This window comes from Betta splendens, chromosome 15 (assembly GCF_900634795.4).
Source record: "Betta splendens chromosome 15, fBetSpl5.4, whole genome shotgun sequence".
Lineage (NCBI taxonomy): Eukaryota > Metazoa > Chordata > Actinopteri > Anabantiformes > Osphronemidae > Betta > Betta splendens.
The window spans coordinates 9,095,928-9,112,962 of record NC_040895.2 but is presented as its reverse complement, the minus strand read 5'-3'; the positions used below and the strand labels follow the sequence as shown (position 1 = coordinate 9,112,962).

Genomic DNA, 17,035 nt, shown 5'->3' with positions numbered 1-17,035 from the left:
CTCTGCAGCGCTCTGTTGTTCTTGCAACACAAGCTGTCAGAACGCAGCCGTTTCAGGAGCGCCGCCTCCGCTCCCATGCGACTCAGAGGCTGCTGGACCGGCTTCTGTGTTTTCGTTGGTTATCTCTCGAATGCTTGAGCAGTCGATTAGGGCTCTTTTTTCCTTCAAGGTCCTGTTGTGGTATTGTGCGCAGTAAAGTTCTCTTGGATAATAAGAATTTAGACATGACACAGTCCAGCCTTGAAATAAGATTTGTCCGAAAAAAACAACGTAACCATTTATAAAGATCTCCAAACTCAACAAAACACCCCCGAAAGAAAAATGGCGGCTCGTTTAAAAACACTTCACACTCAACAAGAACGAATCCTTTAACATGAGCAAACATATTTTCTCTCATTATTCAAAGACATTTTTGCTAATCATACACTTTTTGTATCGACACTCCCACATTGAGAGCACGTTCCATATCACTCCTGGATGCCATCCATGTGTGAAGCTGTGAGTTTCCTTGGGCCTTTGCTGCCACAGTAAGAACAAATGACCCACTGGTGTTCTTGGCTGTCAGATGCCGCTTTGCACACCAAGAAAATCGAAGGGAACACCTCAATATTCATACTTGTTCAGAGAATAGAACGCAGCTGATGACATCTATTTGGAGAAGACAGAACAAGATGGAGCCAAACTCACACGCACCAGAGGGAGCGGAGACGTCGATGTATGGAGCAGGTAGAAAATGGGCCTCCTGTGTATTGTCATCCACTGATCTACCGCTCTATTAGACGCTTCCATTGACACTAAAGCCGGGTAAACTATCCCAGCGGTGTTTATTTCACAAACGGCAGAGCCGCCTCAGTGTGTATTTGCTCCTGCCAGAGAAAGACCAGCGAAAAGAAAGTGAAGAGGTGCTGAGCAAACAGACGCCGTCGCTCCTCTGTTCTGCTCTCTGTCAAGCGCTGGCAGGCGGCTGAGGGGTAAACAGGCCGACTTCCCCGATCCTGCCCAGCCCCGAGGGACGAGCGCTGTTTGCACAGCGGCACCGAGGGATACAGGAAGCAGAGGAAATTCCATCATTGCCAGTGGCCCGGGGTCCCCACCCCCTCTTCAAAGCCAGCAGGGCACAGCTGCTTGTCTAATGAAGATGCACCGACGATCTGCTGAGTAAGGGGGATTGGAGGGCGGATCAGACGGGGTTGGACGTCTACGTTTAAATATGTCAGCGCAGACGACCTCCACACCTAATTTGTGTATCACATTTGGAAGCATATTACAAAAACAGGCTCAGGCTGAGTTGATGTTGAATGCGGACCATTTATCCTCAGCCCAGTGCTAAAAGTTCCAGGAGCAGCCGTCCAACTCCTCTTCTCTTCATCACAGGTATCTCTGCCTGCTCTTGAGGCTCAGATGACAGCCCTGCGATGAACTCTCACTAAAAGAATTCCTGCTCCGCTCAGGGTCGAGGCCCGAGTGTTTACACAGCGCAGCCGGTGAAGCTCCGTATTGTTTAGACAAGCTTCCAAACATGCAGCCTGGAGGTTGTCCCATTACCCACCCGCTGTGTGTGTGTGTGTGTGTGTGTGTGTGTGTGTGTGTGTGTGTGTGTGTGTGTGTGTGTGTGTGTGTGTGTGTGTGTGTGTGTGTGTGTGTGTGTGTGTGTGTGTGTGCGTGCGTGTGGTGTGTGCGCGTGTGCCATCACCGCTCTGTGCATTCTTCATTTAACCTAGTTTGGAACTTCAATAAGATTTGAAAGCCTATTATTTTACACACAGGAGTCCAACAGGGAGCTTTCATCTCATCTGGGACTAACTGTTGTCAGGTGTGTGTCTGTTTTGGGGGAGGGTCCTGTACCTGCTGCCGTTCCCTGTGACATCCGCCATCTTGTCTAGCGTGTCTTCCTCCCGGGGTCGTCTGTCTCCATGAGTGTCACCCACGCCGCCTCCAGTCTGTCCGTCTGTCTTCATCAGCCCCTCTCATCCTCTCCCTGCAGGAAGAGAAGGGGATCTCGTGTGGACTCGTTGAGTTGGACTTCCTCAGATGCAGCGTGGGATTTCCCTTCATGCGAGCACAGACTAAGGTAGCTGGAAGCGAGGGGGGAACACATACAGCACAGTACAAGTCAAATCTCAGTAAAGCAAAGCTCATCTGTGCACAAACTGCATTTTTCCATGAAAAAAGGGTTGAGATCACACAGAATAATAGCTGAACTTTGAGTAACTCCTTGGCTTGTTCTCTTTTTTTCCTCCAGTATCATTTTGCAGTGATTTTTGACACCAGCCAGCTGTCTGGCGAAAATGACACCCTGCAGTTTTTAGTTCAAGCTAAAAGGTACGTTTTTAGGAGTCACACTTTAATACATGTGCGACTAACACCACTATGTATATTTATTGATTTTGGAAGTAACTTTTGTGTTATTTTTAACTGCATAACATGTTCCTTGGCTTTTGGTAGCGCCAATCCTGAGCACAAGCTGTCGGACAACAGTCTGGATCTGTCCGTCCCTCTGGTTCATGAGACTGACACAGTCATTACAGGGTAAGACACACACCCGTAACAGTGGAGTCATTACTAACGGAGCCTCAAAGGGAGCCGTGACCGCTCATCCGTCGGATGGGGGGGGCGATCGGGTGCTTTGTCTGAGCCTTATCTCTGCTGACAGACAGGGGAGCGAGACGTGAAACGGCTCAAATCTGCCCCGACTCTGCCATGTGATAAGAGGCCTGTGTGACTGTAACTGTGAGGGAGGTTCCAGCAGAAACCGGGCACATCTGACTCATGTGTGACCTGCTAGAGAACAAACTCCGCTGCCCGACTGGAGCCACAGCTGTGGGTGAAGCTGGTTTTAACTCATTGTGGCTGCTGTCTGCAGGGTGGTGACCCCGACCTCCTTCGTGTACGGGAACTCCATCGACCCCTCGCGCTTCGTCCAGCTGGAGGACATGGAGTGCAGCTTCCAGCCGCTCAACCTCACCTTCCAGGTGCCGTGAGCACAAAGAGCTCTCGGGCTCTCGCTGTTTTCACGCTGCGCCGTGTGTTCAGGGCCTTTTCTCCATCTCCGTCTGTCTGTGTGATGTGCTTCCAGGCCATAAACAAGGGGCCCAGCAGGCTGCCTGGCTCCACCGTGGACATCAGAATACCCAACCGGCTGGCTGGCAGCGGCGCCGACATGTTCCACGCCGTCGAATCTCAGGTGAATTCCAGCGGCGCTCTGTCCACATCATTCATCCACTCCGAATCCTAATTTATTAGTTTATTCACCTGCGTGCGGCCGCGCTTAGAGTCCGCGGGTCATGGCTGCTTCTTGTTTCCACCTCGTGGCGTCGGAGCTGGTGGGCTTCCTGTCGTGGCCCCGGCAGCACGGAAGCAAAAGTGTTGACGTTGCTACTGAAACTATTCAACCATTTTGTCTCACAACATCTCCCATTTAGGCAAAGAAAAGCAATCCCCCCGCTGGGTTAAAATGTTTTCTTAACCCTTGCGTTGCCCCCCTCATATAGGTAGCTGTTAACTGTATTTACTGTGAATGGTGGGTGGGGTCCACTACGTGTATCCCACCCTTCACCACCATCTGGAATCACTTTCAGGGGATCAGGCGGCTTGCACGAAAATGGGAATGGGACACCTGCGGAGCGGGCTACCGCCTCGTACCATCCCCAGCGTGGAGCACGTCATAAACACTGCACCACTGTGTGCTGCCGGTGGCACTGGACACTCGCGCTTATGTTTTATAGCCAGATATTCTTACATTACACACAGACCTGCAATTGTTTGGACGTGATATAGAAGTTCCAGACGGCTGCGCCATATGTTCTGGTTTTTCTGGCCAAAATCCCTCAATTCTCATTATTTATTGTGACAATTCCGAATTTCGCCGGCTTAAAGCTTGTGCTGACTATTAATCTTCACGCCAGCCATGGCGGCAGAAGCACGGGACGTGAGAAAGTACAGTCGTAAAGGCAGACAATGAGGGAGGCTGGGGGAGATTTTCACCTTGAGAGCTTCAGGTTGGACTGAGCGGAGGGGAAAGGGGAAGTGTTCCCTGGGGGCCGGGCACTAAATCACTCCATATGGGAAATCTGCCTGGGAGGGGGGCCGGCTCCTTGTTGGGGAGAGCTTCCTGTGGGCCTTGAAAACGCCTGAACAATAACGTGATCGGGCTCGTTAAGGCGACGAGTGCTTGTTCCCACATTTTTAAAGTCAGACAAACAGACGTGTGTGTGCCACATAAAACATGTCAAGCCTCCCGCTCTCCTCCACATCCTGGCAAACACGCATCCGCCCCCGTGTTGTATATGTTGACCTTGTGTTCGTTAGATACGATTTTATACGCAGTCAGAGTCAAAACATTCGTTCTCCTCCGCAGGTGGCCGACGGTCGGGGGAACTGCACCCCTCACAGGAACCCGAGCCCGTGCACCGTCCCCCAGGACCGAGAGAGCATCTTCCACTCCATATTTGCCTTCTTCACCAAATCCGGGCGCAAAGTCTTGGTAAATATGCAGCCCTCACATGTCTGAGTTCACTCATTCCCTGTGAGAATACTTATGTTTTGAACATCTCTCCCACCTCCTTTTTAAAAGGACTGTGACCGTCCTGGAAGAGCGTGTATGACAATCTCCTGCACCCTGGGTCCGCAGTTGAAAGAGGAAGCCCTGAGCATAGACATAAAACTTCTACTTAACACTGAAATTCTCAAGAAGGTAGGAAACACGTCAGACATTTGCTGATTTAGGTGCAAAGTAAAATAATCCAACCCTCGTCCTCCCACAGGATAGTTCCTCTGTGATCCAGTTTGTGGCAAGGGGCAGCGTGCAAGTGAGCGACAGGGCTGTGGAGGTTCCCAAGGGCCTGCCGGAGGACATTTCTGTGAGTACAGCACACACAGTGAACGCATCGGCCGCCCAGACTGATGTTAAGCCTTGCTCTGTGGCACCGCGGCAGATCGCATGCTCGTCGGCTCAGCTGAAGTCATATAAATAATCCTTATGTTTATACTGTTTATATTTAGCTCTCGATGCGTAGTCGATGATGTCGTGGTGAGACGCTCCCCGCTCTGTATTGTTTAGAGCGCATATGAGGGAACAGCTGGGGCCTGTAGGTTTACAGCCCGGTGGCACTCCTGTGGGCTGATGTCAGGGTCCTCAGCTGCGCTCAAGGACGGGCCCTTCCCCCCGCCGCCCTTCGCTGAGTGATTAAATGGGCCCACAGATCAGATGTGATGATTAAATGGAGCGTCCAGCGCCCTCGCAGTGGCCTCGCTGAAACGATTACAGTCGGGGCCGGTCTGCAGACCCGCCGACCCGGGGCCCAATATAAACGTGTCTGGAGCACTCCACTCCTTCTGCACTTAGCGAGTGTGCTCTTTCCAGCGACTAATACCACTCTGAGTTTTAGTAAACAGAGTTGCCTTTTCCCTCGGGATCATTGCTTCCTAGAGTACACACTGCAGTGTAATTTGTGGCCCCGGGACTGTATGTACAACAAACCCAGCTAAATATGGTTAGTTACAAACTTGGCATCACAGGAGCTGAAGTGAATGAATTTCCCACCATGAACCAATTGCACGAGTTGAATTAGGAGAGTCGACGTCGGCGAGCTTTCATCTTTTTTGCCCGGCATGCGAAGCAACAGTCGGATTCCAGAGTTGGAGCCAGGGGGAGGTGTTAATGTGGGAAAGTATTCGACAGGCAGATCGGTCTTCAAGAAAATCAAACACAAGCTCCACTTGTGCACTTGGTTTTGTCTGGGCTCACATTTTGGCGTCTCGTGGCACGTTCGCGTTGAAAGCCTGAGGGAGAAGCAGTGCCGTGAGCAGAGGTGTGGCTCAGTCTGGTTACAGATGGTCCCATGCAGGATAGTCTGCAGGAACACATTACACATGTAATAAAAAAAACTATTATCTGATGTTACTGAATGTATTGTTTCTGTGCTACAATTAAAGCAGGCTGAGCTGTGGTTATGGAATGTTTTATTTCTTTTTAACTGGGTAAAGTTTAAAGTTCAAATCCATTCAAGTGATCAAAGTAACTGTAGGAAATTGCATGCACAGAAGTTCAAAGAGCATCAAAGCAGCTTCTTACAGTAGTAAGACAGAATTTTATTATGTCTGAGCTGATATAACATCATAATGTCATAATGTCAAATAAAAGCACTTCTTTTGTTTGTTAACTTGATTAGAATCACAAACTTCTATTTCTGCTGCAGTCTAGTGAACTGACAGATTATGTAGCAGTGTAGCTTTTTCCTATGTCATGCTCAGCATCCTAAATAGCTTGTTATTTACTGTGGAGCCAAACTCCAAGCTTCCCAGAAAAGATAAATCTCAGCATTAGGCTCAGTCTGGACTTCAAGTGGTCGTTAAGGCATGAGGCTCAAACTGACGGAGGGAGTGGATGATGTATTACTTTGAATTGCACTGATCTAATACGATGAATATTTGTTGGCATTAAAACAAAGACATTTAATGAACAGTACAATATGACAAACAATATGAAACTCTTGCATTGTGCAAAAACAACGTCTTGTGTTGAATACCAAGACTGAGTCCGAGTCCAGATTCAGAGTCTGCGGCTGTGAAGCTGTTTTCTGAGGCTGTTGCCTTCACTGTGCTGCTACCGTATGTTCACAGCACGCTGATGGTTAGCAGAGAGAATGTTCACTGCATTAGTTTAGCTTGTCAGCAAGTTAACGAGGAGTAAATCACCAAAGCTGTAAGTTGTTCGCCGTCGCACAGACTGACGTTGCTGCTGGTGCTGAACAGCTGTGCTGCTGCGGCCGGGGCCAAAAATGTTCACTATGTGAGCGAAAAGAGTTTCTTCAGCACAAAATGTCCAGTTTGTGCTGCACCGGTCACTGCTCAAATCATTTGCCATTGTGTTTCTATCAGTGTTATATCTAGACTTGGCCGATTTCTTATGTTCATTGATCTGTATTATTTGTGCATGTTGAGTGATGGATAGAACGTGGAGTTGTCCGCTGCGTGATGGTCATTGTGGTCCCTCTGACAGCGGCTGTGTCTGGTTGTTATTGTTGCTCCAGATTGCATCAGCAGCGGTGCATGACTTAATGCAGTGTGTGACTGAAGTGTTGCTGTGTTTCAGCTGATGTTCGAGGCTCTCCACAGTCAGGAGCCCAGGGGTTACGTAGTGGGCTGGATCATTGCCATCAGTCTGCTGGTGGGAATCCTCATCTTTCTGCTGTTAGCTGTGCTGCTCTGGAAGGTAATCCACACACAGAATCCATCTTTGCTCAGACTGACATAGCGGTTCTCCCTCCGATGCTTCTCTATAAAGACAACAGCGAACAGGGCTGTGATAACAAACTCCAGTGTTCACAACCAGAAGCCCTGCGTTCAACAGTGATTAGGTATCAACAGAGTTTCCAGTTGTGCAGAGACAGCTGGAGGCAGAGGAGGAGGTGGGGGTGAGGGCTTGCTCGTGAGAGGGACAAATCACAGAGTGGACAATAATTCGCACCGTACCACTAACATGAAAGACAAATCTAAAGAGGCCGTGTTAGCACAAAACTCCTTTTCTTGTGCGTTGCTTCATTATCCGCCGGGAACGCCACATCGGAACCTTGGAATGTTGGTGCTGGGATAGATTTCCCCCCCCTCCCCAGGTCTTCAGCTCTTGCCAAAATAAACCCCACTTACAAGAGCAGCACATGTCCTGTATTGCTCTTTTCAGGAAATGCCTGAGGAGAGTGCAGGTTTGTATCAATAAACCTCAGTAGCCAAACGCACATAAATGAATGGAGTCGTAGTGAGTCCGGCAGCATCCCAGCATTGCTGCTTTGTTTACACACACCGCACGGTTCCACAGCTTCTGCCAACCTTTCACATGACCTTATATACGTAACACCTGATAGGTTCCTATTATAGGTCAATTATTTTTAAACAATAATACAGAGTTACGTTCCTAAAGGCACAACAGACGTTTGCCAGGGAAAATCCTCAAAGTTCTTTTATCCACGTCGGTGATTTTATGAGGTTCAACTTTTTATTTTCTATACATTTACGTACACGTCTTTAAAGCAGTACTTTGCCATGATGTCTTAAATTGATTTCCTACATGACCTCACAGTCATGCTTTTTTTTTAACTTGTATACGTGTATATTTTTAAGTAAAATCCATAATCCATCAAAGTGGCGTCAATGGCTGGATTTTTACTTGGTAAAATAATGTTATTTTTGCAGTAATGCACATGAAAGAAGGGTGTGTTTCAAATAAATTAAGTTAATGGTGGTACATTCAAAGTCACTCCTGACATTCATCTGCTCTATTTACGAGCCGTGTAAAACAAATGCAGATTTGTTGCTTTAAAAACATTCCCTGCAACTTAATGTTGTCATCAAGCCTCATGAATATGAAGTAATGTAATGTACTGTACTCATAATGGCCCTCACTCGGTTTTCTGCACTTCCAACCCATAAGCCTTATGTGCCAGACTGCCCCTAAAGGCAGCATTAGCACAATGATTAGTGTGCATTGTTCTTCTTTAGATAAGTCCAAAAAATACAACAGCTTCCAACAGAGCTTTTTTTAGTATTACTGTATAAGAATTTATAACACATTAATCACATTAAAGGAATCATTGTGCAGGCAAACAATATTAGGAATCTTTGGCATACACATGACAACATAAACAAAAGGATCTCTGAATTATCCAATAAATGGAGGGTTGGAGTTATATTGTACTAACTAACTAATTAACTAACTAACTGGCTAACTGATGTCATCCACATTATTTAAATTGGTGTCATTGTTTTGTTTAATTATGACCAACATATGTTTTAAATTTCCCACCACATTAGGATTAGATTCTGTCTGCTTGTTTGTTTTCTCACCAAGAGTTAGATGAGAAGAAGGAAAGCACATCTGTACAGAAATGTGACCCCCGCAGCCAACAGCTAGTTAATTTAGCTAAGCAAACCTAATTCAACAAACAATGCAACATGAGGATGTGATGATAATCTAATTGGAAGCTCACTAATGCCAATATAGCTGTGGAATTTAAAGAAGAGTGATAAAACAAACAAGAGGAAACATCTGTGCATTACCTTCAGTAAACTGTGACAGACCTGAGATAATAACTTGACCGTCTTACTATGAGCATTTGTGTTTGCCCTGCTTGTTCACAGATGGGTTTCTTCCGTCGCCGCTACCGAGAGATCATCGAGGCTGAAAAGAACAGAAAGGACAGCGATGAAAGCTGGGACTGGATGGAAAAGAATCACTGATACAGGACTCACACCGGGGGCCCCAGAGGAGCCAATGAGATTAGGGATTGGATCGGGAGGGATCCAATAGCAAGGGGTCTTGCAGGCCCGGCCACCCCAGTGGCACCAGGCCCTTCAGTCTTCCATATGTGGAAGAGAAGAATATTCTCCATATTTTTTGGAGACTTGATATTTTTTGTGGGTGGGGGTCCAGGAAACAGGCTTCTGAGGTGACAGCGTGGTATGCCAGAGGACACTTGCTGTGGAATTCAGCTAATCTCAAAGGAGGCAACTCCGAGGCATCGGGGAAGGGACACTGATGGAGACCCACGTCCGTGCTGGGATGTGGAGACGGCATAAATACTGGTGGACAACAAAACCCTCAGGGCTATGTTACATAGCAAATTTATTTTTATACCTACACTTTAAGCCATATTGTATAAAACTGGGCATCGAGAAGAGATGAGGTTTTGAAGGCCATTATAAACATACTGTATCTGAAGTATGTTTTTCTAAAAGCACTGATGTTTGATAAAAATGAGTACTTTGGCTTCATAACTTTCATTTCTATGCCAAAGATATGACCTGTATAGTATTTGATTGGAGTTGTGTGTATATTCAGTTCTTCCTGGGGGTGAAAGATTGTATTTCTTTTGCTATTTCCAACCTATGAATATCTGTTTTACACATCTGACTTTTCCTCCCTCGCAAAGAAAATCATCTAAAGGCTAATTCAGTTTTGCTCCCACGCACACAATGATTAAAATGCTGTGTCCTAATGTCATCCACTGCTATTTCTGAGTTGACTCTGAAAGTCCCGCAATGTTGTTCTAGTTGATCAAGTTGTGCTGATCAGTGGCAAGGGTTCTGCATTGCTCCTTATTTGCAATGCTTCTTTAGTTATCCTCACTTAATATGGAGAAGATGTGCTTTAAATTATACCATAAAACTCATGGTTAACAGTAGCATTCCATTCATTCTGCTCATATGTACAGCGGGTGATATAAGTGGATGTAACGTATGATTTGATGCTGTTTAGTAGGAAACTCACTGTACGTGACAAGACCTGGTCGTGATCCATTTCCAAGACCAAGAAGACTGTATTTCATGTTACCGTTATGTTAATAGGCATTAGGTTTTATTGTGAAATATGAGATTTACTAGTGTCCATGACGGGAGTCCACCTACAGTCATTTACAGCGCCCCACAGCATGAGTAATGCCTAAGAATAGGTGGGAATGTGCTGCACTCCATCACTACACATAAACAAGCTCTGTGGGGCTCATGGGAAAAGCTCAGGCCAACATGGAGGAATGTCAGCACCCTGAAAACCTGCCACTATTCAAGTCAAATATTTACTCAAAAGGTTTCAAATGCTGGCCTCGATTGAACATTTGCAGAACACATTGAATAAAGTTTCATATTAAATACAGTATACCCATCAAAAAAGGCTTTGAAGAATGTATTGGACCATTTTAATGAACTATAGCAAAACAAATCAAGAGTATTTAAAGATGAAACCCTTTTCATCGTGACTTGTGGGTCACGTTGAAACGTGCAATGCCAAAGAACAGAAACTAGACTTTAAGACACTTTATGGTTCACATGATTGCTTGGCTCGTTATCGTTCTGTTTGGATATGTTTTTTATCTGAAACACTTTATGTTACCATTAGATTCCACTGGCACGAAGGCGCTTGCTGCACACATTCACATCCTCCCTCTGCTTCTGTTGAGCTGATGTCATACATGTATGCAGAGGAAGCCACACTTGATGTTTTTAATTTTTTCTGGTAAATTATAACTGTGATGGTTATATTTTTCTTTCCTTGTTATTTTGGCACCGGTAATCATCCTATGTGGAGCATACTACTGTCACTGAATATTATTTCCATTATAGTGTGCTGTGTCTTTGATGTTTAAAGTCATGTTGGAGCTGTGTATTTATCTGTTGATAAATCTTAGGGTGAAATCTCATGGCTCCGTATGCTTCTTTCTGTCCAGTGAATCTGCTGAAGTCATGTTCTCCCTCACGTTTTGGTGGAGTGTGGTGCTCTCTGCTGGCTGTTTGGTTCTAAAACTGGAAAAAACACATTCAAAGTTCCTGAAAATATCTGGTATCTTAGACAGGCTTTTAAAAGGGAGTTTTATTAATTCATTAATTCTCATGGTCTCAGGTTTTTCTGAGAAGGTGCTTTTACTGCTTCATCATTGTGAATTAAATATAAATGAGTTTTGCTCCGTTGGTCAGACAATGCTCCAATAGGCATCTAATTACTCTCTACGTGATGAGGTTGTGCGTTCCTGGCCACGTGATATCAGTTGCTATGAAACACTCACTAAGCAGACGCTTCTCTGTAGCGTCCAATTAATTATACATACAGTTTCTCCAAAAGCAAAGGGAACACTCCAGTAAGACTTGAGCTGCAGGTTGCTAACCATGTCCTCCCTGTTTGATTATGGACTGATCAGGACTGCTTCGGTGGAGCAGGTGGTTGCACCCATCGCTAGTCATTTGTGCCTCCTGGTGCTCCTCTGTGACAGCGTGGAGGAACCGGAGCAGTTCAGCCAGCTGGAGGAGGCAGCTCAGGCCGTGGCTGTGGCTACCGCAGACATGGCAGACGTGGCCTCTAGGTATGTAGTTACTGACTGAAAAAATATGAAATGCAAACAAATATATGTTAAAAACGTTAAAGACTGACATTTGTAATGATGTGTCAGGCTCTTTCCGTCCAGGCAAATCAATGACACAGAGGATGAACCCTTACACGCGGAGACGTCGTCACTGCTGGAGTCGCTCACTGTTTCTGGAAAACACGTGCTGCTGGCGGCCCAGAAACTCAGCATCCAGTCCAACGTAGCTGAACACAGAGAGGAACTCGTCACTGCTACACAGAGCGTCTTCCTGGCAGTAGTCAAAGTAAAACAGGAGTTTTTTTCTCCTGGTTAAAGATGTCTGCAAGGGTATTAGGGAGGGGAAAGCACAAATGATAAAATATTACCCTTTTTAAAAATACATAAGGAGAAAGGAATGATCGCTTTGTCTGAAGCCAGACGGTGAGTGATGAAAAGCACTTGAAGCTTCCAAGAGATTCATCTTTAAAAGCTGCAGATGCTTCTTGTGCAGCTGAAGTTACCCTAAATGGAAATACTACAAGAGACGGATGATGGTTGCTTTGAATTCTACACCTGGACTAGATCAGATGTTTGCACATGGTCTTTCAGCCTTCGGGGTTCAACAACTTCCAGTGTTGTTGCAGATAACAATTTAAATTATCCTGACGTGCTTGTTTGACCCAATGAAGCCCATTCAACCAATAGGTGTAAAGGAAAACTATGAACTGCTCAAAGGTAGCAACTAACTATCTTGCCTCTGCTTCCAGGCTCTGCTAATGGACGATGATGCTGTTGTCAGGAGAGTTGTATCTGCGGCTGATCGGGTGTTGGAGAGCCTCTCTGAACTCGGATCCTCCTCGGACGTCAAGGCTCTCCTCAGATCGTTCCAGGTGTTTTCCGAGGCTTTGCTTCTCCTCAACAGTCTGACGGTGGACAGGGCCCATTCTTTACAGGATTCCAGACAAGCAGAGCGGCTTCTCGACTCGCTAGACACCCTGAGGAAGTGCATCTCCATGTTGCACACTGCCATGTGCACGACCATCACACACCCGGCCAATGAGCAGGGGCAGGCAGCCAAGCGGTACATTCTGGACAAAGTACAGAGCACGGTGGGTGAAATTGTCAAAACCTTGCAAGGTCAGTGTCCCTTTGGGTCACTGGGTCCTTGTGGGTATTACACGGGGAAGAGGAACAGTTTGTTGCAGAAACTTCTTTGTTTCACCACTTCCTCAGTCCAAGACGGCACCTTCGATAGCACGGTGAGAGATCTCGTGTTCCATTGCATGGTTGTGGCAAACTCCTCTCGTAGAGAGTTTCAACAAAGCATGGTGGGTCATTGTCGGTACATCCTACAATTCTGGTCAGAACTGAAAGGGATTTTCAGGTCCTCAGATGATCCTGATCATAGCCTTGAGAAAACGTGCTCATCGCTGAGGCAGCAGATCCAAATGCTTGACGACACCTTGGCGACCGCTGTTCTTTACCAAGTGCTGGACACATTTATTACAGCATCGTCAACATTTGACGAACTCTTAAATGCAGTGAAACCGATCCTGGGTGCAGATTCCTCTACAACAGTAGATCTGATCTTTATCCAGCCACTAGTTGAGGATGTCATATCATCTGCTGACAGAATAATCCAACTTGCAAAGTTTGTCTCAGCTGTGACCGTTGATGCAAAGAGTTTGGAGAGCGTTGAAAACTCACGAGCGAGTCTGAAGAGACTCAGAGGTCAAATGGCAGCTCTCTCGCTGGAACTGTCAGACAATTCGGTGCAAACCGTCCAAGCGCTCCGTGAGGCCTGTCAGAAATGGGAGGAGGAGAGCGGCCAACTTCAGGAAGCTGCCAGTGACGTGCTGGACGTGAGGGAGTTCACCAGCGTTGCGATCAACGAGCTCATCAACGACCGTCGAGGATGCGACGCAGCGTACAGAGAGCAGAGCTACGAGCTGTTCCTCCGACACGGCACAAACCTGATTTGCCACATGAAGCTGGTGGTCCAGTCTGTGAGGGGACACCTGGACAGAAGCGACAACCCCATCTACAGGAACGGCCTCTTGGTCCTGCTCAGACAGGTCCAGTCATCTCAGGCCAGGGCGATTGAGTCAGTTAGACACATGCTTTCAGGGTCCACTCTGAACGTGGAGGTATATTCCGCCTTTTCGGACACTGTTTCTGCCGCCATTCAGGATTTCAAAGTACTAAGAGAAGGACTGGACGGCCGGCAGCATCCGCATCTTCTGAGCCCGCTGCGACAAAGGGCACGTCAGCCTGAAACCTCACGGCCCGGTTCGCCGGCCAAAGACACCTGTGAAAGGAGGAAGGCGTGTACCGTAAAAGGCTCTGATGCTTCTGTTTTGGATGTTATGGAGAGAGATTCTCATACTGAACATGAGAAGATACCTCTAGATGAGGAAATCATAGAAGCGGAACTGGCTCGTAAATATGACGGCGGTGATTTAGCGCTCCCACCTGTCTCCCCGGTGCCCGAGCTGCTCCACAGGCCTCTTGAATTTAACCTTTTGCCCCTGCTGTATGAAGTTGTGAGTGTGACTAAAGGGAAAGATGTGACGGCGCTCAACCGGGCCTGCACTGGCGTTCTGGAGCTGTCCAACTGTTACGCTCAAGCCGCAAAGGACGCCTCGGCCATTGTGGACGCGGTTGACCGTCAAACGCTGGAAGGCTTTCGAGCAGAGCTGGTGTCAGTGACTCCGCTGCTCGTTCAGGCAGCTCAGGAGACAGCGATGGGCTCCGCCAAGACTACGGAGGCCATCTACAAATATAGCACGAAGCTCACTGACCTGATTAAGAACATCCGGAAGGTTTTACTGCCGGTAGCTGGAAACTGGTATCATGCTATTTACAGTGAGCTGCAAGGAAGCACACCAACGAAGGCAGACACGGTCACGCAACATCTAAATGAAGTAACAAGGTTATGTACGGACGTGGTCCAGCTCTTGACATCATCTGATATACCTTTACAAAGCGCCGTTCAGGAAACATTCAGTGTTTTACATAGCAAACTCAACAAAGCCCAGAACAACACAAAGTATCTGGTTGAGTTCTTCACCTCGCAGGGACAGGTAGATCAACTAGAGGGCCTCTGCATCCTCTGGGGTCTCTCCATTGAGACTCTGCTGAATTCTCTGGATAAGATTTTGGGGACCTCAATGGCAATTAATCATTTGACTCCTCAGAAGCAGCTGTCAGTTTTGGCGGAGAACTCGCTTCGAATCCAGGAGGCAGCGAGGCTCACGAGCCTGAATTGCAGAAGTGCTTACAAATCCAAACTGTTGACGCGGTACCAGGATGAGTTGAAAACGCTCACTGACGCCTGCCTTAAAGCCTCAGAAGAGCTGGACAAAATGCCAGATGTGACAGAGCTGGCAAAGGCCGAGTTCCTTCAGCGACACCTGTTCATTAACATTAGAGTTCTTTCTGCTCACTTAAGCAAAGCAAACCAGGATTATGACACATCGCTTGAAGAATTGGTCAGTCTGGCTCATTTGGCTGCTCAACACTCAGACAGCAACTTTGAAGATTTGGAGCAGAAATTCAAAAATGCAGCTGAAAGGCTTCTTGAAAATGTCAAATCGTCGACCCAGAAAGTCGAGGACTGCCTGAACTACGTCCGCGACCCACGTGCCCGTTCTAACCTGAGGTCTATCAACGATCACCTGACCTTTCAGATCTCAGATGTCATCAGCAGGGCCAGGCTCGTGGTGGAGACTCATTACGTTTGCGACACACTCAGCCTGGATGTGCGCATTCAGTGCTGGTCGGCCAAAGCGCACTACGTGGTGGAGGAGATCGGGAAGCAGGACGGGATTCACCCGGAGGCTAAAGAGCACATCAAGGCCGGGCTTCAAGGGAGAACGCCTGACAACAGCACAGAGATGGCTGCAGCGCCTTCTATAAACAGAGAGGCAGGATGTCCTTCTGACACAATAATCATACCGTGGCAGAAAGCTGAAGCTGAGAGCAAACATGCTGCAGAAGCAAACGTGTGCACAGAAAGAGCTCAGGTCAGTATCTCATGATTCAAAATATGCTACAGATCAATCACAATAAGAGTCATATTAAGTCATGCGCTCATTTGTCTTTCAGGGTGTTTTGGGCTCCAGTGCATACAGGGAAGCGTCTTCGCTAACCTACACCTCACTTTTCCTAAAGCAAGAAAGTGACAGCTGGGATCCCAAAGACAACAGAATTGTCCAGGTGACCAGGAAGATGGCCGACACCATATGTTCCATGACCCAGTACTTAAGGAAGAAAGGCCCGATACTGGTGGGGACCACCTACCGGGTTTACTTGTCTCGGGTTCGCTCCATATTTCCAGCCACAAATATGCACAATCATTATTATTGTTATTAATACTGTTTTTCAGAATAAAGACGCATTTGTCACGGCAGCCAAAGACGTGATGTTAAAGTCCCAGTCAGTGACTCAGTTCATCAGAGTGATTGCCAACCACTGCCTGGATAAACAGTGTGCGGTTGAACTGTCCCTCGTTGTTGATCAGATACTCACGATCACCAACCAGCTCAACATTATCTCCAGGTCACTCATCAGCCTGGTATAAATTCATATTCATGCTTACATTGAGAATTGGAACCTAAAGCAAGGTTCGTTTGCTGTTTTTAGCGTCAATGCTGTAACACCTGGGTGTAAATCATCTGATGAGATCCTCGTGAAAAACGCACAGAATCTGCTCCAGACAGTCTTGCGAGGGGTTCATGCAGCAGAGACAGCCTGTATAACAGTAAAGACAGCGCCATAAATATGTGTATCTCATAATGTAGTGGAAAACCCTTCATTTTATGTATGATATAGCTCAAACTGTTTTACACCTTGCTGTATTTTAGGGTTTGAAGCAGCCTGAGCCAAACTCCGACGGTGCAGAGGCCACAGCTCTGTGTTTCCAGTGGAAGAGAAAGCTGGAGATCCATCGAGCCCAGCAGACGTCCAACCCTGAGACGGACGAGCTGGGCTTGAGAAAAACGTCCCTGCACCCTGTTGCACCCAGTCTTGCCCCACCAATTGTGCACGACAGCTACAAGTAACCAGACCGACCTACCTGAAGTCCTTTCACCAATGTGAACGACCAGAAAAGCTAATAGCAGAACTATTAGCTTTTCCTGAAGCTAATAGTTCATATGAAAGCACAGCAAACGATAACTGTAGGGAGACAACTTATTGGTTGATTC

The 17,035-nt window shown here is 47.0% G+C and overlaps 2 protein-coding genes across 2 annotated transcripts in view; both read left to right on the top strand.

The window, feature by feature from the left end:
• The window catches only part of itga9 (integrin, alpha 9), a 32,551-nt gene extending 21,367 nt beyond the window's left edge, over nucleotides 1-11,184 (top strand). The window contains exons 19-28 of the mRNA XM_029175304.3: nucleotides 1,985-2,071; nucleotides 2,243-2,322; nucleotides 2,446-2,529; nucleotides 2,864-2,972; nucleotides 3,077-3,184; nucleotides 4,358-4,483; nucleotides 4,574-4,693; nucleotides 4,764-4,859; nucleotides 7,094-7,213; nucleotides 9,136-11,184. Of these exons, the coding sequence (XP_029031137.1) occupies nucleotides 1,985-2,071; nucleotides 2,243-2,322; nucleotides 2,446-2,529; nucleotides 2,864-2,972; nucleotides 3,077-3,184; nucleotides 4,358-4,483; nucleotides 4,574-4,693; nucleotides 4,764-4,859; nucleotides 7,094-7,213; nucleotides 9,136-9,234 (1,029 nt within the window). The 3' untranslated portion in view covers nucleotides 9,235-11,184. The remainder of the gene's footprint in view (nucleotides 1-1,984; nucleotides 2,072-2,242; nucleotides 2,323-2,445; nucleotides 2,530-2,863; nucleotides 2,973-3,076; nucleotides 3,185-4,357; nucleotides 4,484-4,573; nucleotides 4,694-4,763; nucleotides 4,860-7,093; nucleotides 7,214-9,135) is intronic.
• A 72-nt stretch (nucleotides 11,185-11,256) lies between these two features.
• LOC114870559 (uncharacterized) lies at nucleotides 11,257-17,034 on the top strand. The gene is made up of 6 exons (XM_029175377.3): nucleotides 11,257-11,846; nucleotides 11,934-15,853; nucleotides 15,936-16,115; nucleotides 16,216-16,388; nucleotides 16,473-16,590; nucleotides 16,694-17,034. The coding sequence occupies exons 2-6, from the start codon at nucleotides 12,605-12,607 to the stop codon at nucleotides 16,889-16,891; spliced, it is 3,918 nt and encodes a 1,305-aa protein (XP_029031210.2). The 5' UTR covers nucleotides 11,257-11,846; nucleotides 11,934-12,604; the 3' UTR covers nucleotides 16,892-17,034.
• Nucleotide 17,035: the final 1 nt, after the last annotated feature.

Excerpts from the sequence above, each read along its gene's own strand:
- LOC114870559 (XM_029175377.3), top strand. The coding sequence starts at position 12,605 with ATGGACGATGATGCTGTTGTCAGGAGAGTTGTATCTGCGGCTGATCGG. Across the intron at positions 15,854-15,935 it reads TGTGCACAGAAAGAGCTCAG|GGTGTTTTGGGCTCCAGTGC; the intron begins GTCAGTATCTCA and ends TTTGTCTTTCAG. Across the intron at positions 16,389-16,472 it reads CAGCTCAACATTATCTCCAG|CGTCAATGCTGTAACACCTG; the intron begins GTCACTCATCAG and ends TGCTGTTTTTAG.